At 35.5% G+C, this 27,147-nt stretch overlaps 1 protein-coding gene across 1 annotated transcript in view; it reads right to left on the bottom strand.

The window, feature by feature from the left end:
• Positions 1-815: 815 nt before the first annotated feature.
• The window catches only part of LOC100811292 (DNA-directed RNA polymerase III subunit 1), a 29,253-nt gene continuing 2,921 nt past the window's right edge, over positions 816-27,147 (bottom strand). The window contains exons 4-27 of the mRNA XM_003539054.5: positions 26,777-26,939; positions 25,880-26,067; positions 25,611-25,720; positions 24,374-24,473; positions 23,432-23,647; positions 23,064-23,212; positions 22,825-22,966; positions 22,605-22,745; positions 21,789-21,977; positions 19,228-19,450; positions 17,984-18,077; positions 17,410-17,644; positions 17,133-17,324; positions 15,443-15,541; positions 14,692-14,895; positions 14,322-14,591; positions 9,620-9,767; positions 8,902-9,053; positions 4,967-5,122; positions 4,772-4,888; positions 4,561-4,634; positions 2,355-2,562; positions 2,044-2,246; positions 816-1,174 (exon numbers count right to left, since the gene is read on the bottom strand). Of these exons, the coding sequence (XP_003539102.1) occupies positions 1,126-1,174; positions 2,044-2,246; positions 2,355-2,562; positions 4,561-4,634; positions 4,772-4,888; positions 4,967-5,122; positions 8,902-9,053; positions 9,620-9,767; positions 14,322-14,591; positions 14,692-14,895; positions 15,443-15,541; positions 17,133-17,324; positions 17,410-17,644; positions 17,984-18,077; positions 19,228-19,450; positions 21,789-21,977; positions 22,605-22,745; positions 22,825-22,966; positions 23,064-23,212; positions 23,432-23,647; positions 24,374-24,473; positions 25,611-25,720; positions 25,880-26,067; positions 26,777-26,939 (3,822 nt within the window). The 3' untranslated portion in view covers positions 816-1,125. The remainder of the gene's footprint in view (positions 1,175-2,043; positions 2,247-2,354; positions 2,563-4,560; positions 4,635-4,771; positions 4,889-4,966; positions 5,123-8,901; positions 9,054-9,619; positions 9,768-14,321; positions 14,592-14,691; positions 14,896-15,442; positions 15,542-17,132; positions 17,325-17,409; positions 17,645-17,983; positions 18,078-19,227; positions 19,451-21,788; positions 21,978-22,604; positions 22,746-22,824; positions 22,967-23,063; positions 23,213-23,431; positions 23,648-24,373; positions 24,474-25,610; positions 25,721-25,879; positions 26,068-26,776; positions 26,940-27,147) is intronic.

The following is a 27,147-nucleotide window of genomic DNA, read 5'->3' as shown; positions in this document are numbered from 1 at the left end:
AATGTATAAAAAAAACATTTTTGATGGTAAAGATTTGCGCAATTGAAATTTCTAACTGCAGAAGATTCAATTTCGAGCTTTTATCACTTCATCACCTTTAAGAGTAATGATTTCAAGATTAAGATAGGTTCAGTTTCATGCACCAACTGTCATGGAGGTGTTCAAAACTTCCCACAAGCCACAAAAAGTAGAGATCGGGTTGCATGAGCAAAGAAACTTTTAGAAATTTAGTCAGAAGCGTAAGCTACAAAATATTACATTGGTCCTTTTTATAAGAAACAAATTTTAGTGTAAAATATATTATAACTTAAAAATTCAAGTGTTATCTTAGAAATTCACCCTATTAACTTATCAATTTAAAACCAGATTAAACACAAAAACTAATTAGAAAACCAAATCGAATAAAAATAATAAATTAGAGGATATAAAATTAATTTAGCCTACACTTCAAGTAACAAACCAACACAATACTTTCAAAAAAGGCAAATTGTGTATTAATTCATTTTTGCAGTTATAAGAAAATCAGCACAAAATTCAAAAGAGAATAACATGCTACCATTATGAAATTTATAGTCAAGGGACGAATGGAGAGAGGGGCAGGCACGGCTCCTGAGCCCCCACCAAGAGTTAGTTAATGTAAAATTGTATAAAATTAAATATCTGTTATTGTTATTATTACAAACTAAGGTTAGCTAATTTAAAATTAGTTATTTGATATTGTTATTATAATGGTTAAGGTGATGCAACAAATAGTTATCCTACTATGAGATAAACTACATGGATCGATGTCAATAAGAGATTTGTAAAATGCAAAATTTCACAATGATTACTAATCATTAAAATCATATTTTGGCTAAAAGATACAAGCAATGCTCGGTTGAAAATAATGTCTCCTTTTCTTTCCTATCCCCTTCTCATGTGCTTGAACTCTGGTGATAGCTAAAGACCATTTGGAAGCCAGGAAATCTCATTCCATGCATGCATCTCTAAGCAGAGAAATGTTCTGCAATAGTTTTTGGCAAAATATACGCACATACATTTCAAATTTCCCAACTTAAGCTGACAGCATTCAATGCACTCCGACCTGGATGATCCACATTCTTGCTGGAAATATATATTTCAAATTCAAGATAGAATAGGACTGGTACCATGAGGCAACTCCGGAGGATCCAACCTAAGAAAGTGCCAAGAGGGATTAGCCAAAGTCTGTCTGTTATAAGGACCATGATGAAAAGCAAATATGATCCAAAATTCTAAATTGAATATAAAGCGTATATATTGGTGACCTATGAAAGGAGTTCAGAAAAGGAAGAAACAAGCAACTATTGCTGAATGGAAGCGCACATTTGAGTTATATATATGGCTACTCAATCTATTTCACCAATCACTACTTTTTATAAAATACAAGTTTAATAAATTTAACAATATCGTAATGAAAATGGATATTTAGGATTAAATAAAAAAGGTTTAAATATGTTTTTGGTCCCTATGAGTTAGTATTGTTCAAATCATTTTTAGTCCTTATAAGTTTGCGCCTTTTTAATTTTAGTCCCTCTAACTTTGTGTTTTTCAAATGTTAGTCCTTGTAAGCATGAACTTACAAGGACTAAAAATGAAAATTTTGAATCTTAGAGGGACTAAAATTAAAAAATGCAAACTTACAAGGACCAAAATTAAAAAAGTGTCAACTTACCGGGACCAAAAACATATTTAAACCAATAAAAATCTTGTATCAAGTCATGGAAATATAAAATCTTATAGCAACCCTTTACTTATATTTTAGGCCTAGTCTATTTCTAAAATGATATCAAAGCTACCTGAAAATGTCTAGTAAACTTTACATTCTAGAAATCTAGACTTGATGGGAAAGGGAGGTGTGCTCAGATGTAAATATGGCCATAATAAAATTCAACCCCCAAAAAATGTGGATAGCATCTAACCCAAAAGAGTTATTGTATGCAACTATGCATGTTCAACAAATAGGACTAACATTAAAAGCACTATTATGTAACGACATTAACAAACATATCATTCATGCCTCACCTTTGTTTGACCTTGATCATTCCAGTACCTATTTGAATTGGTATACCCATGATTATGGATTCACTTACTCCACCAATCGAGTCATCCCTCCCACGTACAGATGCCTGGAAAAGAATATCTGCTGTCCTCTCGAATGATGCAAGCATTAATACACTTTTGCCCATCTTTGAAATTCCAAATCTATTTATTCCAAGGATATGACCCTAGTTTGAAAAAATAGCAACATTAGTGGAAACCAGCATATTCAACACAAATGCAGATATGGTTATATTTGTTTAATTTTTTCGCTGAATAATTTCCAAAGAACTAACCGTGGCAGTCATCATATCTGCTAGAAGCATCATATGGCGTATGTCTATATTCATTCCATGTGTATCCACCATTGTATACTTTATCTCCTTAACAATACTCTCTCTAGCAGCTTCAATTCCCAGTGTGTCCCTCACTTCGTGGATATGATTACTAACAGTTTTACGTCCATCAATCCCTTCAACTCCCATAACCTCTCGAAAACCCGTGCTGATGGGGCAAAAAAGAATACATGCAGGTCAGGAAATAAAGTTAGCAATTAAAAAACTGCAATACAATGGAATGCTATGACAACAAAATTATTGCTTCTGAGTGACGATAGTTCTCTTTATCTTTTTATCACTAGTCCTTAACTGTGTATAGAAAAATATAAAATCAAAATCCTCCTACTTTAAACTAGCCCAAGCTCACTTTATACTTGCAACAATAGAACTCTCCTCTGTCAAAGCTCTTTTCAGTCTCGCAGGATACTCCACCCTATGATCATATTTAAGATTTTCATTACATGTTTTCTTAAACATGTGAGCCTATGAGTCTGAAGCCTGTCTGCAGAGGCATCCAACTCTACTGGAGTCTTCTAGAGAATTCTGATACAATTTAGCAGCTTTCCAACAGGCAGATCTGTCCCAGTTGTGAGACAGCTGTCTGTAAGTCAGTTAGAACTGTTACAGTTACACAACTGTTTTTGTGGATAGTTAGTAAGACTCCTAACTTGTAGCACAAGCTTATGGTGCAATATAAATATTGTATCAACTCTCAGAAACAAACAGATTGAAAATTTCACTTGTTTTTCGATTTCCCTCGATTTGGAAGCAGCAATTTGGAAGCATCCAATTTGGAAGCAGAAAATCAAAGGGCTTGCCTGTTCACATTTAGTTAAAGCTCACACAACGGCGATTAAGCAGCCATATTTCTGGTCAACACCAAGCTGTCTTAAGTTCCCTTCAGCTACTCTTTGGTCTAATTTTGATAGGAACCTGTCTCAGACCAAGCCTAAGGTTTAATTCCATAGGCCCAAAAGGGCAAATGCGTCCTAGGTGAAAAGAAGTTAGTTAGAGATGAGACAGTGTGAGTGAGGGGTCTGTTATATGGGAGGGGGTGAGGCTTGTAAGGGGTATGGATGAATTTGGAATGTGAATTGGAGTCTAGAGATTCTTCTCCGACTTTGGGGAGCACTTGCTCTCACTTCTTTCTGTGTGTTTTCTGTTTTCAGCTTGTTTTTCTAATTCTGCAGCTTCCCTCTGATACAATATGTATCATTGGTGCTTTCATTGAGAGATTTGTTCCAATCAGCATATGCAAACGAGGATGACGTCCTGCCTTGATGCTGTTGAATAAAAAATCTCTACCATCGACTTCATCCTTAAATCTCATCATCAATCACTTCAGCAACATTCCACCCAACTTGGTTCTCTGCTCACCAGCATTGATGAGCTCACCAAATCTGTTGCGACCATATGTTCTGAAATGCACGATGGATTTCGTTGTTCCTTTCCTTCAACGGCTCCTATCCGTTTTTGGGAGCCACTCCAATCAACTCATTGCCAAGGTCGAGATGTGTTTTACCGTTCAAGGCACACCTCCAGCGATGTGTCTTGAGCCTGCTCAGATCTCCATGGAGGGTATGACCTGACACTAGTTTAGGGTCCTCTACAACTCCAGTCCTGTCAAACGCTACTTGAAGCATGGTTTTGTGCCATCTGGGCTACTTGAGAGAACAAGTGCCATGGAGGAGGCCACATGGGAATTAGCTCATTCAATCAAAACAAGGTTTCCTTCTTTCTGCCTTGAGGACAAGGCAGATTTTAGAGAGGGTGATATTGATAGGAACCTGTCTCAGACCTTTAAGGTTTATTTTCATAGGCCCAAAAGGGCAAATGCATCCTAGGTGAAAAGAAGTTAGTTAGAGGTGAGACTGTGAGTGAGGGGTCTGTTATATGGGGGGGTTGAGGATTGTAAGGACTATGGATGAATTTGGAATGAGAATTCGAGTCTAGAGAATGTTCTCTGACTTGGGGGAGCACTTGCTCTCATTTTTTTGTGTGTGTTTTCTGTTTTCTGCTTGTTTTCTAATTCCGCAGCTTCCCTCTGATACAATACGTATCAAAATCCCCAACCTCAAAAAGCCATATAATATGCATCCAAGCAAGCAGGTATTGAACTGGATTGAAGGAACACAAGTCATAATGAAAAATAGGATGAACTAACCCTTCCACCAGTAATCTGAACTTTTCAGCCTTGGTGTCTTTACTGATAACAACTCGATCCACAGTTTTAATGCCCTGCAATTAAGAAATAAAAGGTATAAGTGTTTTCCCATCTGATTATCTGGAGATAATTACAAACCTATAAAATCACACAAAGCAAACAGAATATTGCCTTCATCAGGTATCAATCATAAAGAAAGTCAAGAAAATACCTTCACTACAACTGTCGGAAGCAAATTTTTCAGATAGTGAAGCTGAAAATGGATTTTACTTCTATCCACATCTTGGGGAACCACTTCAAGCTTTTTAATATCTAAAATCTTGATATGCTGCATATCAACAAAAATATTGAATATAGGAGGCATAAAAGAAAAAGAAAATCATAATAAACAAGATTTAATCTTTACCTCTGGTTTCAGTTTTGTCTTTTTAGTTCGTAAAATTGATTCTTTTACAATATTAGCATCTATATTTAGATGTGCATCCTGGATTCTTTTCATGTCAAGGGTGATAACAACTGATGCTGATCTTGAAGTCATAACAACTTTTATACTCTTTGCAACCTGTATCAATTGGCATCAAATGATAGTGTTTGAGATCAGACATTAAAGAATAAACAGAAAATAGCTGCCCCGGGACAGGGCTTAACAAAAGAATGAAAACATGATAGTAGCTTAAGCAGAATAATGATACATAAACAAGATTGATACTTATAGTTAAGTAAAGATAAAATTAAATGTTGGTCCCCGATGCTTTAACTAAATACTAGCATAACTGTTAGGAAGTCCCGCATCGCCCACCTTAATTTTTGAGGTGCAGCTTATATATCTGTTAGGCAACTTTACTTAGTGCCAATTGGTTTTAAGCTGAAATCTAACATGGTAAATTACTAGAAATGCTCTAGTAAACTTAAAAAAACACATTCTCAAGTATTTTTCTGGGAGGAAAGATGGTCAGGGAAAGTTCCTTTTTCAGACTCTTACTTTTGCTTGTTTTCTCTTCCAACTTAGCAAAATATGTACATGCCATTCATATTCTATTGGAGATTCATTCTTTGAATTTAAATTGACTCTTTCATTTCTATAGACATTTCAATGATAGATAAACTAGTGTACAGATCCTTTTCATTTACTTGAGTTTACTTTACTAAACACCAATTTAGACAGAAGATTTTGAACCATAGATTCTTTAAGAAATTTATTATAGTTTCTCATTCGAACACCATGGACACACTTGGAAGCCAAAATACTCCAACCTCCAATCATTTGTTTGGACATTTATACTTAGCGGGATTAATACAAAAAGCTTACTATAAAATTGAAAATCTATAGACCTTGTCACCAAAAATGTTCTCTTGAGAATATAGGAAAAGCATCTCATAGAATCAAATTATCAATTTCCTTAGAATATTTCACAATGTCTTAGGTGATCTCTTAGGATTAGTTTCCCAATTTCCTTATCTCAAGTTTAGCATAAATAATGGTTTAGTTAAAGTTAAAAACTTCGGTATATCTATAATGTATAATATTGTATAAGCTACAACTTGGTTTCTGTTTTGTCTTAAGCTTGTAGTATTTGCCTAGTTGGCTAGCTCTGTTCACACTGAATTCTTCATGTAAGGCAGCTATAAAACAGGGGTTCAACCCAATGCACTGGGATCGCACTCCCACACAGTTTACACCCAACCATTGCAATCTTTCCCTCTATTCTCTCTGTTGAGAATCAGGAATTTAATGTATAATCATGTGATGATAGGATATGATATCTGATTTAGAGGAAACTCAATATCCTCTAATTATGTGTAATCAATACTATATATCCATATAAACAAGCATCAGCTGTGCAATCTGGCACACGATTTCAGTATACTGTCCCTTTACATTTTTCTCTCATTTTACATGGTACCAGCTCTAGGTTGAGGGAATAACAAAAAGCATCCCCCACCGGGAACAGCGTCACACTTATTCTGGTGGCATGCTTCTGCTTTTCGATGACCCTTTCTTCTTTCCCAACTTTTCCGAACATTGCCTGTCACCATCACTTTTCTGGCGCCCACTGTCCCCAGGTGAGCCCTTTCCCTCATTGCCCTTCTACTTGCCTCACTTTTCCGGCAAACTTTGCTTCATTTTCCGGCCAGCCACCGCTACTGTTCCAGCGGCCGCCATCTCTCCCTGATCTGCCCAACCCTGTCGACAGCATCCCCATTTGACATCAGATGCGCTCTCACGTGCGTTTCCTAGGCGAGCCAAACAGCATTGGCAGTGCCAGAAGCTCTTCCGATGTGTTGCGACACATTGGTCACCTTTTTCAGTCGCAATTTCCGGCAACTGCATCATCTACCTTATGTGCCTCTGCCCCTGGAGTTTCAACTCCATCGGACTTATTTTGGGAAAAACCCTTGTTTTACACCGTTTGGTTCCTTTGTGCTTTTTTAAACATTGTTTGGTTCACATCTTGCAGTTACTTTTTTATTTTGCTCAGCAAAAGATATATTATAGAATAGTACCAGTGGTACTAAATTTACATAGGAATAGAAGTGAATCCAGCTTTTCCAGTGTTTTGACTGAGATAAGCTAGAGACACTCTAATGTGTTACATAAATTCAGCATCACCTAGCCCCACCTAATTACAGAATCCATCCTTCAGATTAGAAGACCATTGGTTAAAATGTAGTGTAAAATCCTTGTCCATGGCTTTGATCCACGACCATAGTAAGAGTAAGGCATCGTCCAGCAGTTTGGTTCCATGAAAAGTTGCATTTTGGAACACCACCTTATTTCTATGTTGCCAAATGGTCCATGTTAAAGCAATCCAGCAGCATTTCCATCTTTTGGGCTTCACTCCATCTGCTAGCTCAGTTCCATGTTGCAGAAAATAATCCCTAGGATTTTGTGGCATTGTTGTCGAAAGGTTAACCCAAGACATTGACTCCCACCATAAAGGGAGGGTTTTGCTACAATTAAAGAACAGGTGAGCAGCCACCTCCTCCTTATTTCTGCAGAATGGACAGAACATATCATCCACCCGTATTTGTCTCCTTCTAAGGTTTGTATTTGTTGACATCTTGCAGTTACTCTTTTTACTCATCATGGCATCTGCTGGTTCTTATGAGGATTTCTGGATTTAAGCCAGTAGATTCTTTTCCTTGCCATTCATTTCACAACGAAGAACTGTGGCCGCCTATTCTGCCGCCATCTTTTTCCACATCTTTTCGGCCACCACCTTCAGCTTGCCGCTTATTTTCCGGCAAAGAACTTTCCGGTTTCCTATTTCGTCACTGTCCTTTTCCGACGTGTTTCTCAGTGACTTCTCTCGCTTTGCTGTCACTTTATGATGATTTCGTCTCTTTAGTTTGAATAATTGGGTCTTCACACTTCGTTTGAAGCTTCCAAATCTTGCTTTAAAGAAGATCGAAATTTGTTTTTACTTAAGCTGATGGGTGTTCCAGATCTCTCTTCCTAGCAATATTCCTCGATTTCACCAAGATCCCTGAGTTGTCTTCAAAATATCGATTTGAAGCTTCCAAATCTTCAGAATGTCAGAACTTACTTGCTTTGCTTGCCATTAATTTCTTAGAACGTCAGAACTGTTACTGTTGCACCTATGCACATTGTTGGAAAAACAACCTAAATTGTGCTCACCCCTAAATAGAAGGGAGTGTTGAAAGCCCCACATGACGGGTTGCCATGGGCAAAAAGGGACATGTTGAAGTCCCATATCGACTAAAGATAATGCTGAAATAAACTATATAAGTGGAAAACAATCCTCACCTTACAAGCCGGTTTTGTGGGATTGAGTTAGGCTCAAAACCCACGTTCTGACATAGTATCAGAGCCTATCCTAGATGGGTCCGTGTGTCTGTCACACTCTAGGAAGGTAGCCTTGAGCGTGAGGGAGGATGTTGGAAAAGCCATCTAAATTCTGGTCGCCCCTAAATAGAAGGGTGTGTTTAAAGTTTCACATGGCAGGTAGCCGTGGACAAAAGGGAACATGTGAAAGTCCCACATCAACTAAGGACAGTGTCGAAAAAAACTATATAATTTGGGAGCAATCCTTACCTTATAAGCCGGTTTTATAAGGTTGAGTTAGGTTCAAAACCCACATTCGGACACACATGATGATAACAGTAATCAGTATTAAAATTATACTGCTTTGACAGGCACCCAAACAAGAGCACTACACAATGTACATACTACATACAATAAAGACAAACTTGGAAGAATACTAACATCTGAAAAAAAAATTCATCAATTGCATAAATTTTTTTTATGAATATAAATAACCATATAACTGGATAATCAAGGTATAAGCATATCAAGACTTTTTTTCCGCAACTGCATACCTGGCCTAAATTTGTTTTTTCTATTCGACCTTTTACAATTCTTGCAGTATTTGCATTGTCATCCCTCTCAAGTATAGCAGTGATAATTGGTGTACTGATTTTTTTGTTTCCATTCATTATTTCTTTGACACGAGGAACTCCAAGAGTAACATCTAACGACAGATTAAGGGACAACATTCCACACCAAACAACATACAGCAGTATTCAATAAAGTATTTAAAAAGAACATAACTATTAGGGGGCGTTTGGTAGGGGGGGAGTTTTTTCAAGCCCAGGACCAGGAATCAAACATCCAGGCAATCATAATTCCTGGGATTGAATAAAATCTATTTAGATGGTCATAAATATTTTTGGGAATACTTAGATAAGTTTTCTAAGAATTAAAGAGTTATGTGATATTTTTAACAGTTACTTTAATTATTTACAACAATAATTAATCTAATAAAAGTAACATGATATTTTTACTTTAATAAAAGAAAATTTTAACTCGGGAAAATAAGATTCTCACCTCCCCCAAGGGAAAAGTTTCACGGGAAACCTGGCTGAAAAACATTCTCAGGAAACCTTCTTTCCCAAGAATGTAATTTTTAAAAATTGGTACTAAACATGGGAAACGAAGATTTCCAATCTAACATTCCCAGGAAACTAAAAATTTATCCCCCACCAAATGCCCCCTTAGTGATTATCAAAGTAGACAACATGGTCAAATAAAGGATACTCATGCTTGCAACTCCAGCAAAGTGGAAAGTTTTCAAAGTCATCTGGGTCCCAGGCTCTCCAATACTATGAGCTCCAGTTGCACCAACAGGAGCTCCAGCCTCCATTTTTTTGGAATGATAACGAGATAGACAAATATTCAAAAAAACCTGAAAAATAGGGTACTATGTAAATACAAGCACAAACTAGTAGGAATAATGCATAAATTAAAGGAAGCATAATCAGACAAGTATGAAACTATTGGAGTATGTAAATACGTAACTGTGTAAACAGTTTTGTTTCATATTAGACAGCAGTGTATATGTTGTAAGGGTTGTCAGTTTTCATTAAACTGCACCCAAGTAGTTACATTCTGTTAAGAGTTAGTTGTGATTAGTTTCTCAAGTCAGAACTCTTTAAATACCTCTGTTGTATCTAACTCACTGAGTTTTTCTTTCTGAGCAATTATATCAGTTTGATCTTTTCCATTTTCTCTCTCACTCACTCAGTTTATCGAAAAGAAACAAATATATATTCTTAGAAACAAATGTCTAGAAAGATCAGAAGAGAACATTATGAAAAATACTGAAGATATACATCGAAAAAACACACCATTAATTAAATTTGAAGCACATCAAATGCATAAAGTAACTCTGAATGACCTTGCCCGAAGTTCAGTTATTCACTTCTTACTTTAAAATTTTCTTTTACAAACAAGGAAAAAACACTAGTTTTGGGTAGTTAACAATGATAAATTAGAGATTGATAGCATCAATCTGTAAGTGTAAATTAGAACAACTTGTAGCATAACGCTAACAAAAACAATAATAGCAGCCTTATCAGTTATTTGAAGATAAAAATTTATCCTATGAGCATTTGTGTACACCTGCATGGAAGGTGACAGTGTATGTCTGTACCAATATAATATGTTGAGCTATACTAATTGTATTATTTAGTCTTAAAGTTTCCATTTATTTAACAGATTTGATATATTCATTTCCCAAACATAGTTGTATAACCTTCATTAGGATATATTAGTTCATATAATTTGGCTTTATTCTATGAGCCTTTAGTTAGTCTATAAAATGTAAACAGCATTCTGTCCAGAAATTTATTCAGAAATAATATTTTCAGATACTTTTCAACTGATCTGTTTTTGAATGCCTTGTCATCATACTGGACCAATCTATGGTTCATTGCACGGTATTTGCACACCTTCATTGTTATCCTCGATATCCACAACCATTACAACTCCATAATAAGGCCTCATCACCTAGCATCTCTAGTTTAGTTGGACAATGAAATGCCACCACCGAAAACTGCTCAAGGGCCTCCATGTGCCAATCATCAGTTCTACATTCCCCACCATTTTTGTGTTTATCCCACTACTTTTCAACTCATTAATACCTCCTCTTTTCTAGTGATCCATAGATCGTGACCCACTTTAAGTGATTGCGCACATGCAAACTCTAAGTCTAAGGCATTCTATCTCAAACCCTAATATCAAGTTATCAATATCTCAAACTCTTGAAAAACAGCCCCTACTCCACCTATAGCATCATTGGACTCAGTGTTGCACACCACATGCCACCTCAATGGTAAGTTTATAAGTGGGTGTCAACCCTCACCCTATGACTCATGCGTAAGCTTTTGGGGTTGAGTTAGTCCAAACCCATATTCTAAGATGGTATCCCAGATCCATTAAATGGACCACCCACCATTTCAGCCACGCACCAAGCCCAAAAGTGCTGGGCATGAAGAGGAGTAAAGGAAAAAATCCATGTCTCACATTGGCTAGAAATAGTATCAAGATAGAGTATATAAGTGGGGGACAATCCTGTCAGTATGAGCTAGCTTATGGGGTTAAGTTAGGCCCAAGCCCACATTCTAAAGAACATATAATGGGCAATGTGATCTGCACAACCCTCAAGGGTAAACAAAAACCTAACCCACATTAAGGGAAAAGCTCCTGCAATGAGTGAAATATAGTTCAAACCTTGGAAATGATTTTCTCTTAATGATATGGTTGTAGATGTCTACGACTCTGGAGACTAGTTGGAATAATTTGTGGCATACCTGCCCCAGCTGAAATTTACATTTTTTCCATAATCTATTACGAATTTCTACAACAGTTGGTGAACCCTGTATAAGCCTTTCAATTAGTAGGGCTTGGCTATTTTCTATTTTCAATTAGTCAGCCTTGACACCTTTTCGTAGACACGTGGCCAAACTGTATTCACAAACAGGCTATGCTCTCCCAAGAGCTGCAAAATGATCTTCATGAATACCAAATAAACCTACCAAATCCTTACTGTAAATCAAATGTAAACAAAGAAAATCAAGGCAATTTTCCTCAAGAAAGACTTAAGTTTCTCATTCAACAAGGACAGTGTTGAGATTATGATAAGATTATATTGAGATTTTGAGATATAGGCTGAAATTTCAATAGAATATTGATTTGATTTTGTTGTAATTATTTGTTTCTATTAGCTGTACATAATTAGGGTAATTAAGCTGAATATCATGTAGGTCAGGTAATATACTTTGCCTAATTATCAGATATCTCTTGCACAAAATTTCTATATATACAGGGTTGGGAGACTCTCACCAAAGAAGTTTCCAGTAAAAGAATGTGTTCTTTGTATATGTTTCAATTTGGTATTAGAGGTCATGTCAAGTGAAGGATCTCCATGATAACTTTGGGTTGTAGCTCTAGAAACCAGAGTTGAAAATCAGAATTAATATTATGATTATATTAATAATAGCGATTAATAGGCACCTTATCATTCAATTAGAGGAAAATACCTCTGATTCAATCTGGTAGCAGGATTTAAGACATGTTTGTAATGCATCTAGGGAGGGGGGTTGGTTCAGGACTTCAGGGGCAGTATAGAATTGAAAATTGGATGTGGAGCAAAGGTTAAATTGTGGGAAGATGGTTGGCTGACTGATGGGAAGTCACTGGCAGAAAAATACCCTCGTATATACAATATATCTCAGCAGCAACAGAATTCAATTCAGCACATGGGGATTGCAACAGCAGGAGGATGGGAATGGTGCCTACAGTGGAGAAGGCTTTTTAGGGAAGTGGAAGTGGATACAGTTGCAAAATTCATGGAGGATATTCAAGCTGTGACAGTGCAAGTTAATCAGCAGGATAGTTGGGGATGGAGGCTAGAACCTTGTGGGGTTTATACAGTGACACTGGGAAGTGCTTACAAAGTGTTAGCATCCCAATTATCAGAAGACAAATTTGATGAGGTATTTAAGCAGGTTTGGAAGCTCAAAATTCCAAGTAAGGTATCTCATTTCATTTGGAGATTGATCTGGGAGAGAGACTACCAACAAAGGTTAATCTGAGAAGGAGGACTGTGGAGCTGAATGATCCTGAGCCCTTTCTGCAGATCGAATGAGGAGGTATCCCACTTATTCTTTAATTGTGACGGAATATTGCCTCTATGGTGGGAATCATTGACTTGGATGAATATAGAGGCTGTTTTCCCAAAATCACCTAGAGACCATTTCGTTCAACATTGCCATGGATATTTCAAGGGTATTATCTCTCAACAATGGCAAATATGGTGGACTGCTTTAACTTGGTGCATTTGGCAGAATTGTATTTGCAAATGAATGGTTTAATGGTCAAAAGCTGATGGAGGATGCAATTTTCTACAGCTGGAGTTGGCTCAAACATTTGGAAAAAGGATTTGATATTCCATTTCACACATGGGCAATCAGGGGGGATTGTCCTATTGGTTTTTGATGGAAGGATGTGTCTTTACTAATTCACACCTATGGAGTGTCAATTCTTGCAATATAGCTTGAATTAGGTTTCCATAGGTCTTCAAATAGTATAGACCCAATGTACACATATCAATACCACTAGTACTAATCCCTTTATAATATTATAAATTAGTTTTGCTTACCAAAAAAAATCATTCATGTAGAGGAAACATGATATCCTCTATCTGTGTAATTAATGTTCTTAACCTATATAAACACGCATCTGTTGTGTACTCTAACAAGTGGTTTTCATTCAATTTCCCTCTGTTTCTCCTATTTTTAACACAGTTATTAATCTCAGACAGCAGTACAAAGTAATCAACTCTAAAGATGCTATAACAGGAAGCGAGATGACCACTATTTTAAATATTATAATACAAACTAAATAATTTATACTACACATAAATACTAAAAAAAAAAAAAATTCATGATGAATAATAACTAATAAGTCACAGTTTAGGGTCTTTAAACACAAACACCATTAATGTAGGAGTAATAAGAACATAGTAAAGAAATAAAAAAAAATGAAAGATGATGCTGAAATTAATAGCAAAAGATCATGACAAATTAGATTTAAAAAATTGCAGAATGTGAACTGGGAAGCCTAAAGGAAGAAGAAAGAACGGAACACAGGATAAAAATAGTGCTATAAAGTGTGAAGGAATGAATAGAGCTAAAACAAGAGGTAACTTTTTGAGAAATATTTTGCCCAAACAATGATGTTCCAGGGTAAAAGTGGGATTTTGAAGTCTATACTGTATAAATAGAGTTCTCTGTATTCAGAAAACAGTTACAAGTCACTAAAAACTTAATCCCGTTTTCTCTCTCAAATCTCTCTGTATTGACTCTCAACACTAGCCAAGCAAATCAGACAAGCACCCGTAATAATGAGTGCAATGACCAAATGAAAGCAAAAAACAATGAAGGGGAAAAAAACATACATCTAGCTGTTTACGAGTGATCCCAGATATCCTCTGCCCAAATTTTTTCAGGTTTTGAGAATGCTCATCAGTGAAACCTTCTTCCGTTAATTTTGCATTATCTTTGATAAAGGATTGTAGAGATTCAACGAAGTCAGCAGAGAAGCCCACCTCAAAAACCCCTTTCTCTGCTAACCTAGACATATCAAATTCTGAGAGCTTCTCATGAACTACTTTACTCACATCTGAGGAAGATAAAATTTCATCATCTTCATCATTGGGACATATGGCCTACAAATCAAAACACAAGAAAAACCAACTTTTTTCATTAAGTCACGAGATTCCAAACTATAATGACGAAACTACATAAAACAACAAACAGCTTTTAAACCTTGCTTTTAAGAAACAACCGCTCAAAATTCAATGGTTTTCCATTTTTTCCTTCCATGCCTGCTGGATCCATGCCATCATCTCCATAGCAAAATTGAACAATAGAGCCACCAGCATTTCTTACAGTATAATCATAATGTAAAAACAAATCCTCTAGGGATTTCATTAATTGACGAGACATATATCCCGTGTCTGCAGTTTTAACCTGCAAAGACACAAGCAGAGAAAAAATCATAAAATTCTTCAAAGTAAATAATTATAAAATTAATTATTGGCCAACATCCCAAAATGAATGTTCTGTGTTTTACAACTACTAGTAGCTCCTACATACAAAAATAGTTAACTTTATTTTTTGTTTATTAGAAAAAAAGGGTTACATGAGAGAACTATGGATCCTATATTTTAATTATAACCCTCAATGATAACCAAGGGACATGAATAGAGCTACATTCCCACAATGACACCGAATATAAGTGAAACGAAATCCAAATCAACCGCCAAGTACTATAAATATGTAAAGTGGTCATGTAACAAGAGCACATTATTCCAAATGGAGAAAGTCAAGACTCGCTCAAATGACTTCCATTTTCATAGTTATATGTAGCCAGTAGCCTTGATTCAAATGCCATCAATTATTCCAGATATATTATTCTAGATATGTTACTTGGTTTTAATAGTTCATATAATTGAATCAATTTTTACTTAAGAATATATTATGCATAATTTATTCAAATTCAAAATAAGAACCCTACCGCTGTATCAACAAGCCCTTCTCGCCCTCCCATTGTATGGAAGAAAAACTCAGTAGCTGACAATCCACTGTAAAAGGAATTAGCAACAAAACCTTTTGCCTGCATCAAGGACAGCATATCAGTATTCAATCTAAGAAACAACTGTCAGTTGTTTCACATAACCAGGGTAGTATTCAACAATAGATATTTAAAACTGAGCACAGTCAATAGAAGTGACAGAAATTGGTGCAATATGTAATAAGGATTCAAAGATATGGGACTATATTTATTTCAGTGTCAGTTACACACAAATAAATGTAGAATGTGAAATGAAGACAATAACCCACAGAGGAAATTTACTATATTGTGCTAACAATTCAAGTGAAAGCAATCAGTGTTGAAGGCAACATCATGATGAACATAAAAAATTTAAGTTAGTTTCTCAAACCTGAAGCTATAGTGTTAATTACTTAAAATAACTGTCACATTTCAGGTGCGTGAAGCAGTGTGATCAACAGGGCTCCTTATTACATGCCCGTTTTCCTTTGGCTAAGCTGTTTCACAGACATACAATCACCATCCATCTACTAATTTTCATTTAAATGCTTACATTTTGTCAGTTATTATTATCAGGCCATAACTTTAGCATTTGTGCTCTTTCTGAGCATCTGGTTTAAATTGCATGGACATAAACCAAGTTCAATTGACACAATTTTGCATCATTCATCAAAACCAGAATTGATCCCTTACACATTTCTTACATCAGCCATGCTCATTGTTAAAATTCGGGTTTTAGTTGAAAAGGGGAAAATGGATATGATCTGTGAACAATGACATGATATTGATATTATGATGTGATAACCTAATACTTCAACATCATGATCTTTATTCCAGGTAATTTTTGTTCCCAAAAACATATGATTTTCTGCATCAAATGGTTGAAAAACTACTTTGTTAAAATTATAGGGTTTTAAGTATAGAGGGAGTAAAAGGAGAGGAGTGGCTTCAAATGATACTCTTAACTCTCGTATTGTGGTGTATTGCAAAGTAATACAAAAAATATAGCACTAATCCTTATTTATACTAATACTGATCAAATCCTAACTAAATAAGGAAATGAATCATGAGATCATAAGGAAACAAGGAAACTAATCCTAAAGATAATCTACATTATTAGAAACAGAGAGAGAGAGACTAAAAACTAGCTTTTATACTAGATTTAGCGAAAGCAGAAGGAGAAAAGGAAGGAGGAGCCAGAGGTGGTGGATTAGAATCGGCCATTGCAGGACCTTCAAGCTCTGTATACAATATTAGAAACACAGCAAGAGAGAGAGAAACTTAAAACTTGTGGATCTGAAAATTCTAATTTCATTTCCAAAAAGATTCTATTACAATCTAGCTTTTATACTAGATTTAGGAGACTTACAGAGCAAGCTTCTAACAGTTAGCTGCCAGCTGTCACTTGACAGCTGGATTACTAACTTAGTACAATACTCACATACATTACTCTAAAATATAATATTGATACTACAAGATATTTTTTAAATATTTTAAAAAGGACGATTTAAGGTGATGAGATATTCAGATTGCAACCTCAGAGCAAGTTTATGTATTAATCCAACTAAGTACAGAAGAAAATAAGGAATTAAGGATAAGTGGGGATTGAAATGTTTATGATGAAAGAGTTCCAAAATAATGAGAACAAACATACAGCAGGGGTTTTTGATTTTCTGGGGAAATGAGGAAGGCTCCGATCTATGAACCCATTAGGAGTACGACGACCACCGACTGATTGTTGACCAACACAGGCAACCATTTGACTGATATTAATAGAAGATCCTTTGGAGCCACATTGTGACATGATCAATGGACTATTTCTCCAGTGTAGGGTTTGCATGCAGACCTGAGAAAAATACAAAATCATTGATAGGCAGACATTTGTCTGAAACACACACAGACAGATTACTTTAGGAAAAAGAAATGGATACCTTCCCTGCCGTATCACGAAGTCCATTTAATACCCCAGTAATCCGAGTCTCTAATGTCTGCGCAGCATCACAACCAGCTAAGAGTTCTAGTTTTCCCTTATTGAAAGCTTCTATGTGTTTATCACATTCCCTATAACCTTCTGAAATTGTTTCATCTTTCTTGTTAATCAGAATCTCTTTTGGTTGGACATCATCAATGCCTATTGAGAACCCATGATTGCCAATCCATCGTGCACTGCATCCAAGTAAAATGATCATGTTCTGTGAAGCTCCTAAATCCACCCATGCAAACGCAAATACAATATCAAAATGCAAAAGGTGACAGCTTTTAACAGAAATTCTACTTTAGCATTTTTGCTCTTACAACATTTCACTTTCCCTTGCAGCATCAGTTTGATTTTGCAAAGGCACACAGACAGCAGAGCTCGGGCTTGCATTGATCCATCCCTCCAAGGTTACTTTAAAAGCATATTTTTAAATTCCAGTATTTCTTTTAATCTAATTCAAAACATTTTGCACTCAACTGATATAAAGCAGACATCACTATTACCACCCATAGAGCAGACATATTTACCTCAATTTAGCTAAACGATTCATGCAAGATGCAGCAGCATGTGCTCTATAGTCTCTCAGTAGCACAGAGAACAGTCCATCTTTGTTGCCATTTCCTGAACTCATGCAAAACAAAGCAGGACATCAACATATTTGCAAAAACATGAAGCCATTAAGGGTAAGACTACATTCTTATAACAAACTAGGCGTGCGAAGGTGTTAAAAGTAAACTACATCACTATTCCAGTCTTTTCTAAAGAATCACTGCAGTAATATTAATGGTTAGTTGACATAAATTATCATAACTAAGAAAAAGAGATAATTGGAAGTATAGAACTGAATACTTTCCAGCTGTAAGTTCTAACTGATTTCTCACTTCTACATAAAATTCTTTCCTTATAAATCTGGCAGAGAGTGACATGGCAAATGGGATACAGTTTGTCTTTTGTTTCATTTCTATCCAAATGACTACTAAATAAAATACATTGAAAATGTCCTAACATTTACTACTTTCCCAAATTGTTGTAACTTTCATCACACCACTCAACTGCATTTACGCAACTTCAAAGTTCAAACAACTTGAGAAAAGCTTACGCACAGTAGAGTTATGTCTTCACAGATATGCATGTAATATAAATTACAACATGTTTGTTTCCAGCTTTCTTTTTTGGGAAATAATTCTTTTTTATTTCAAAAGCACTCTCATGAAGATGCCATAACAAAGCTTTTTCAACCTCAAAATAAGCTAATCCATAGTTCCATACTGATGCAGAACCAGAAAACAAAATATAGTAGATATTGTGAATGAAACAGGGAGACCTTGATTGAATTAAAAAGATAACAAGAACAAAGAAAAACAGACAGGAATGGGTACCCAGTCTGTCCCAGAGCCAAGCTCCTCTATCCAAAACGATAATAATCCCCAAAAACAGAATGATCCCCCTTCTCTCTCCAAATCTGTTACTAATAACCGTTAAGATAACAAAAGGCAAAATATCTAACTCCACACCCCAAAATACCCCTTAACTAACAATTATGACCAAGTCACCCTTCTAATGCCTTTCCTCCTGCCCTTTCCTCATGTAAACACGTCCCCACCTTCCTTGGTTGCCTTCGTGTACTAAAGGCTCACGTAATTCTTCACCAATGGTGGTATCACATACATACACAGTAGTCATGAAAATTTAAGTTTACCTACAGTTAAACAATCCTCTTGAGCATAGAAATATGAAATGAAATAAACAAGGTAAATTTAGAGTAACTAACCTAAAGTAACCTTTCCAACTTGTCCAGAGATCAACTCGCTATTACGAAAATAAACAAACCCATCATTTGGGCACAATGTTTTCCATTCTATTTTCTTGTCTTTTATTTTCTTGTCTTCAGTGTAGTTTCTCTCCTTAACAGTAAGATTCACATAGACTCTCATATTAGCATGTGGGCGCAGTATAATGCTAAATAACTGCTTACCACTCCAAAGTTCAACTGGCTGCAAAGAATAATGGCAGTAAGAAAACATGCATTGACTGTATATAAATTAGTAAAATGAATGACTCATTGCGACAAATTTTGATTCATCAAGCTTATTATATAAAAGAAGAGGACTCAACCCAGCCACCAATTTAACCACAGCACAAAACAATAATGTCCATATTAAAGCATATGAATATACCTCTCCTATAGTTAGTTCTTTCTTCATAACACATCTCTCCCAGAATTTTCTTAAAAAATAAAAAATTGATAATAATAATAATAAGTAAATTATTAGAAGGAAGAAATAAAAGATAATATTTTTTCTTTGTAGAACTATTGCAACTTAATTAGCTTCGGGATAGGGTTGTCTTATTGCTGCTCTAGTTCTCATCCAATGGTTATTTCAAGGACGGTGTGTCATGATCCATTTTGCACATGGAATGCAGTGCCATAACATCATCCCTCATTCACTCATTCTCTTTATTTTAATAAAATAAAATAAAAATTATCCCCCCAAAAAAGGACAACAGACTTATACTAGAATAGAGACAGCATAGAAAAGGAAAACCCCCTAAAAAGAAAAAATCATCTCACTCCAATTCCAAAGACATCCCAAAATCTGATACAGAAGACACTGTCACTACCTACCCCTCAGAGTCAGTGGTCTGCAATAATGTCCTGATAAATCTATAATTAGCTGTAGTAAATCTAGAGCATGTTTTGAAAATCAGCTTGATGGCAAACATATAACGGTGTAGTTGGGTCTGGTCGGATTTGTGTGTTCTGAAGTCCAAACCAATTACATAGTGGCAGGTTGAGTTGGTTCGGTTTCTTTGTCTTTGGAAAGGCAACCCGATCAGAATTGAACCAACCAGAAAGAGATTGGGTTGTTCAGGTAGGGTGACAAGGCCTTATAATAAAATATTAAAAAAATGTAAACTTTGTGGTTCCCTTGCTAAGAAAACGTGTCAATGTGAACCATCCATGGACATCCATCAAGGTCCATTGCAAGGCCTCTCTTCAGAGACTACAAGCGTGACTACACCTCAACATTCCTTCACCCCTTTTTTAATGAAGATTTTACACAAATAAGGTTCCCCCCTAAGAACACCCTTTTCTATGTTTCTTAAGATGATCCTGGCACTGTCAATCCATTTTATGTTATATTTCTATGTTTGTTTTGCCTATACATAGAGGGGATAAGGAGGTTCTATTTGTGGATATAGTTTTGAAGTTCAGTAGTGCGGGAAAGATGAAACACTGCATTTTGTTGATTACTGATTTCGCAATTTACATTGTTGACCAAGGTCGAAGCACTTAAATGAAGGATAGCGCTTCCTGCAGTAGAGAAAATTCATCTTGAGAACTGAGTGATAACCTTTTTTGTAGTGATAATTCCTTCAGAATATGATTTGTTCATGGCTAGTACTCAGAAGACTGAGATTGTTACAGTGTGGATGATGTTACCAAGCCAAAAAGTGTGGCTGGTTTTAAACCATTGGTGAAATCACCATCACCACCCCAAAAGGTGTTTTTGGTTCATGTCAAGTTCATTGGGTTTGAAACCTGGGGCCCGAAGACCTAACCAAACAGTGTCAGATTATAGAATTCTCAGAGAGAGATAGAGAGAAAATATCACAGACAGAATTGAGGAGAAGTGAGATATTATTCAACCCAACAAGAAATCAGTTACAGCTCAGTATATATAGACAGTTACACAACTGTAACTGTCAACTAAGCTGAGTTAGTTAGTGACAGCTGTCACACAGCTGTCCTAACAGATTAACCAACTAACTATAGACTAACTACTAACTGTAGTTTAGCCTTTACAGATCAGTTAAAAACAAAAAGACAAGTAGCACGAGTAAGTATACTCCTATACAGATTATGTGAAAATAAACCAAACCAATCAAGTTTTCCGGGCCAAACCATTAATTCTTCTTAAACTTAAACTTTGAATGAGGTAATCAAGACAATTGAATTTCATACAACTTATAATATCAATATTTCCTTTCACCTCTATAGTATTGTTTTTAAAATACAAGTATTTGTTGATTATCACATTAAATACATGGCTATGAATGTTAGAGACTGAGTCGTGTGAATTGTTTAAAAGTTGATATGCTAAGTAATCAAGATTATATCATATTATTCATTCAACAGTTGTATTGGTTAAACTTGCAAATTACAGAAAGTTACTCAAAGGCGTAGTAATCAAAACTTACTCCTAGAGTAAGTGGATACCTTAGCTTCCTTTCAGACCCAACAAAGACACAATGGATAAACACTCGATAAAATGGCTAAATAAGTGAGTGAATCTAGTGAATGTCACATTTATAAGCTCCAACTCTCACCTTAACAATTGCGGGAGTTGGCAGATCAATAGGATCCATGCCATCACCTATGTACGAGCAAATAAGTGAAAAGGTAGAACGGTCGTAAAAAGTATCTTTCCTGGTTATGAGAAAGGAAGATGTTAAAAAGTCTTGAGTAGAAGCAACCAGAATCTCGCCATTTTTTGGAGTGCACAAATTGTTTTCCACCTGAAAATAAACAAAATTCCAGTAAGAAAATAATGTTAAGTTCTTCAAATGCTTAAACCATACACTCAATTGAACAAATCACACAATATTAAAATATGTAAATAATAATACTTAAACCATGTTTAACCAAAATCTTCTAATCATGGTGCATGTTGGTATTCTTTGAAATATTGTAAATAGGAAATAGGAAATGTTATGCATGTATAGTGTATAATTACAGTAATTAGGGTAACAGTTGTTCTTTGTATTTATGACTCTAATCATAAATAATAGCCTCTTCTGTGTAATTCACACTCATGGAATTCAACGTCAATCACTCTTGTTTTCTCTCTATGCCTACATAATATTCCATTTCATTAAAGCATGCCTTGTCGAAAAGCGGTACACAGAAAATATAGCAGAAATAATGAAAAAGTGAAAGAAAAAACAGATACATTGACAAAACAAAGGAAACAGACAAATGAAAGACCTATAAAAGGAATTGCCCGGCAGAGCACTTAGAAGATCATAGCAGAAGGAATCATAATGATTTTTTTTACAAAAAGTGCACAATAAAAATTGCACCGAAAAGCACTATAGATAGTCAACAAGCAATCCTAAACGACAATGAGATCCAGTAATTTTTACCCCCATCAACAAAATAGCCTCTGTCCTAGCCTCCTCAGTCTGTGGGACATGTAAGTTCATCTCATCACCATCAAAGTCAGCATTATATGGGTTACATACAGATTCATTGAATCTTAAAGTTCTCCAAGGCATAATCCTTGCCTGTATGTGAAAAATTAAATATTAATGCAATTGGATCAAAATCTCTCACAATTCTACATTTCACTTTTTAAGAAATTACCCTGTGACACATTATAGACATCCGATGCAAGCTTGGCTGTCTATTGAAAAGAACAATGTCTCCATCTTCCAAATGGCGATCAACAATATCACCAATCCTCAATTCATCTGCAGCACGCTTCCTACAAAGAACTTTTAAGGACCTACAAAATAACAATAGGCTCTATATTATTGTCAAATAAATAAAATTGGCTCAAGAACTCCACAAAGCAAAAAAATGAAATAGTACAAACTACAAACCATGAGTGACCTCCATCACGTCTAAGCATTCTCGCACCAGGATACTTATCGGGACCATTTCTCACACATTGTCTCAACTTTTCTATGTTGTGGTGAGTAACACGCTCAGGATAAGTCAATATACGAGCCATATGGATGGGTATTGCAACCTAGAGTAAATGAGAAAGTTAAGAGGCATAAACATGAACCTTAAAAAAGGAGGGAAATTCTTTGCATTGGTTGTTTTCATGAGAATTATAGTGACAATAACTAATCTCTTCAAAAACGTGTTATAAATATTAACATTCTTCTAGTTTATTGCCTTATGCATTATCTAATTCTAAAGGATAGAAAGTACTTATAGATGATAACTGGCAAGGCTTCCTAACCTCTGAAATCTTCAGATTAGGATCGGGTGAAATAACTGTCCTGCCAGTATATTCAACACGTTTACCAGATAAGTTGCCGCGGAAACGTCCATGCTTCCCTTTCAAGCGCTGAACAAAACCAGCCAATTGCTTGGTCGGTTGCATATAGAATGGTATACCACGGACATCACTATTTATAAACTGAGCAACTTCATTTTGAAGGATATCCCAACCATCCTAAACCAAAATCATCAACACAATCACACCACCATTACATCATGGAACAAAAATAAATAATAATCTCATGACAAAAGAAAAACATAGAAGAGAGCAAATAAATGTACACAATCCCAAGCAAACAGAAAAACCAGACTCTAGAATGTATACAATTCAAATAAATATTATATTAGGAATAAATTCTATAGCATAATATTCCACAAGAGCTAGCCTTGACATTATACAAGTTCAATCAAATTTTATAAAAATAGAAACAATAATGAATCAACCACGACATGAAGTACAAGGATTCAAATTCCACTAGAAGTACCTCATGACCAAGGCAAATGCCTGTGACTGAAAAGCAATTCATCCCACACACACGGCATGTAGACACCATGTAGATATTATACCAGAACAAGGAGAATCACAAAAGACTAAAATACATACATGCCATGATGATGTTTAAAAAACAAATGAAAGAACTTAAAAAACTCTTCTGAGCATATAATCTATGGGAAAACATGTCTTTCTGTATAAGCAACTTAATATTAACAGAACAACAACAACAAAGCCTCATTCCACTAGGTGAGGTCGGCTACATAGATCACACAACACCATTCGGCACGGTTAAAAACCAGAGTTTTCAAAAATATTATGAAATCTAAGATCTCCCTTAAAGAACACATTTAACAGTAACTGAAGCTTGACAAAGAAAATCTAATCACTCAAGATGCCCTGCTATACCAGAAATTTGGACGAAAAAGTTGATTCTTGTAATTCCTGGCGCAAAACAGCATTTGCTTGGATTATGTTCTTTAGCCTCTCTGTTATGTCATTTTCGTTGCTGCAAAAAATGAAGACAAAAACCCTAAGCATCAGTTATTACCATTTACTGTAAAAGAATTATTGGAGTTGGGCAAAAAAGAACAGGGGATCAGGAATCCTCCTAAAACAAAAGAAAAGCCTCTAATCCCTCAAAATATGCACCAAAGAAATGACTTTTGGAACACCATGTGCATAATCCCACATGGAAGCACAAAAAAATAATCCTATCCCAAATAATATTCACATGAAAAGACTAGTGGCAGAAAATTCTGGCATTTCATACTAGTTAAATACACTACACACATGCTGTCAAAAAGAACAACTCCCCTATGGTGGAAGCTGAACAATGGTATTTTATATTTACAACCCCCTAACACAAAATCCTATGGGCTTGAAACAGAAAAAAAAATGCACAGATGCAAAAAATAATGGTAATTTAATCATGAAAAATGAATGCAGCAAAAAACAAACACCAGATCACTTGATCACAGAGACTTTAATACCTTGCCAACAACCAACTAATTAGGGCATTTATAAATAGCGGAACCCATTCACTCATAATAATTTAATTCACCTTAACGAAAATCAGTTTCTCGATTGCAAATTCTGTTGCTCTCTTTCTCTCAGAAATCAATTAATAATTAATTAAAATATGCTTTTCGAAATTATTACACTTTACAATTACAAGGAAGAATTGATAAGAGTGCTGCTTCCCATGCTCATGAATGAATAATGGTATTTTCAAAGTACAAGAGCCTATACATTCACAAATCTGAAATAATTCATATCCCTATTTCCCACAACTCCAATACCTTGCTGCCGGTTAGAAGAATAGCTGAAGATAAGAGCAAATTCAGAAACAGAGAGAGAGAGAGATTTGAGAGTGATGATTGGGAATCAAAACTGAATGCTGAAACAGTGTTACATGGGCCTTATATAAGCCTCTTATAGTAACCAACTGCTGAGATGACAGATAGTTTGTTACAACTGAATTATAACAGAAACCAACTGTCAGATCCTAAACCCTAAACACATAAATTCCCTGGGCCCAATACTTTAGCTCACTCTATTTTTCCTTAGCTTATACACAGTTTCAAAGATCACATCATGTTAATCATGGGGGACAAATACATAAATACTACCAAACTGGCATTACCTCAGTGATTCATCCATAACAACTGAAGGTCGAATAGCTATAGGTGGCACAACAACGTTTGTCATTATGAGTTTCTCTGGTCTTTCAGCAACATAAAGTAATTCACAGTCCTACAACCAAATGTAACAAAAATGTTCACCTGGAGACAAAAAATATTTATCTCTGCATAGCATTCATGATGCCCACAGAACTGCAGGTAATATGATCCCTTAAAAAGTAAAGTTGGAAAATCAAACCCAAAAAACATACATATAAAAATAAATGTCCACCTCATCAAGCATTCTTTTAAACAGGGAAAGAACTTGGAAAGGATTAAGAATTCGATTAGACACATTGGTGGTCGCCCTAGAGTCTTTCATACGAGAAAGTGCGGAATCAAGCTCTTCAACAATATAATTTCTACATTTTGAGCAATCATGTATGATTGTCAGCGAAGCCGGAAGCTTCTTTACTGAACCTGTATCACAATAGTCATCACAAATATCATCTCAGATATGTAAAAGTGCATATCTTAATATGCATTATGCAATGCAACCATATATAATCCTAAATCATAAAATGGTTAGCAATTAGTGTAAATATTTCCCCTCTTAGAACAACAGGTTAGTCTTCTATTGAATTGGGAGAGCAAAAAATGGTGTTATTTATGCCATGTGTGATTACAATCAGTTCAACAAAATGGAGGTCTTCAAGCAACATTCTCCTGCAATAGAAGCTTACCAAATCTTGAGCCTGTGTTAGCACATAGCTCATACAAAGTAAACACCAGAACAATGGTAATCCATATTTTCCACATAATAAAGAATCAGCAAAGCACCAAAAAGAAAGTGCATTCTAAAATATCTAAAAAGATAGTGATTAAAGAAAAAGGTTTACCACAGGATGTTGAACCTTATGCTTTATTCTAATTGCCAATAATGTATTCAAGGGATTCATGACAGAATAAAAAATATATGAGCTTATTCATTGCTGAGAACAAATCAGCAAGAGCAAAAAAAAATTTACTAAGATTCAATCCATGATATCCCTAAAAACAGAATCAAAACAAAAAATGTGGAAGCCTAAAACACATTATAATTCTACCAAATACAGAAATCAAGTCACCAAAACACAGCCTTTAAGAAATTCAGATAATAAAGTTGTTTGAATAAAGCAATGAAACAAACCATTGATATATCCGCATCTTGGGCAATTCACAACTTTGCTACAATCTTTAATTACACGAACTTTCACAAAATCAATCTTATCCAGCTCACTCTTTTTGGAACTTCTCATTTTCTTCAGATGTTTTTTACGGGTATCTTCATCAAGGAGAATACGAGCACAGCCCTGGTAAAGTATAATGCCAATCAGTATGACATACAAACTTGTAAATAGATTTTTATGCACTATAACATGAATTTTGAATGTATAATAAGCTAATAGCCCCTTCATTGTTTTGCTTTTTGCCAAAGTCCTGTATATCTGTAGAAACAATACGTTTTTTAGACAAAAAAATTGTGATCAATCAATTTTTTTTATAAGTTGATGAAAGTGA

The sequence above is a fragment of the Glycine max genome, chromosome 11, assembly GCF_000004515.6.
Source record: "Glycine max cultivar Williams 82 chromosome 11, Glycine_max_v4.0, whole genome shotgun sequence".
Taxonomy (NCBI): domain Eukaryota; kingdom Viridiplantae; phylum Streptophyta; class Magnoliopsida; order Fabales; family Fabaceae; genus Glycine; species Glycine max.
Note: the sequence above shows the minus strand (reverse complement) of the source record. Positions and strands in the feature narration are given on the sequence as shown.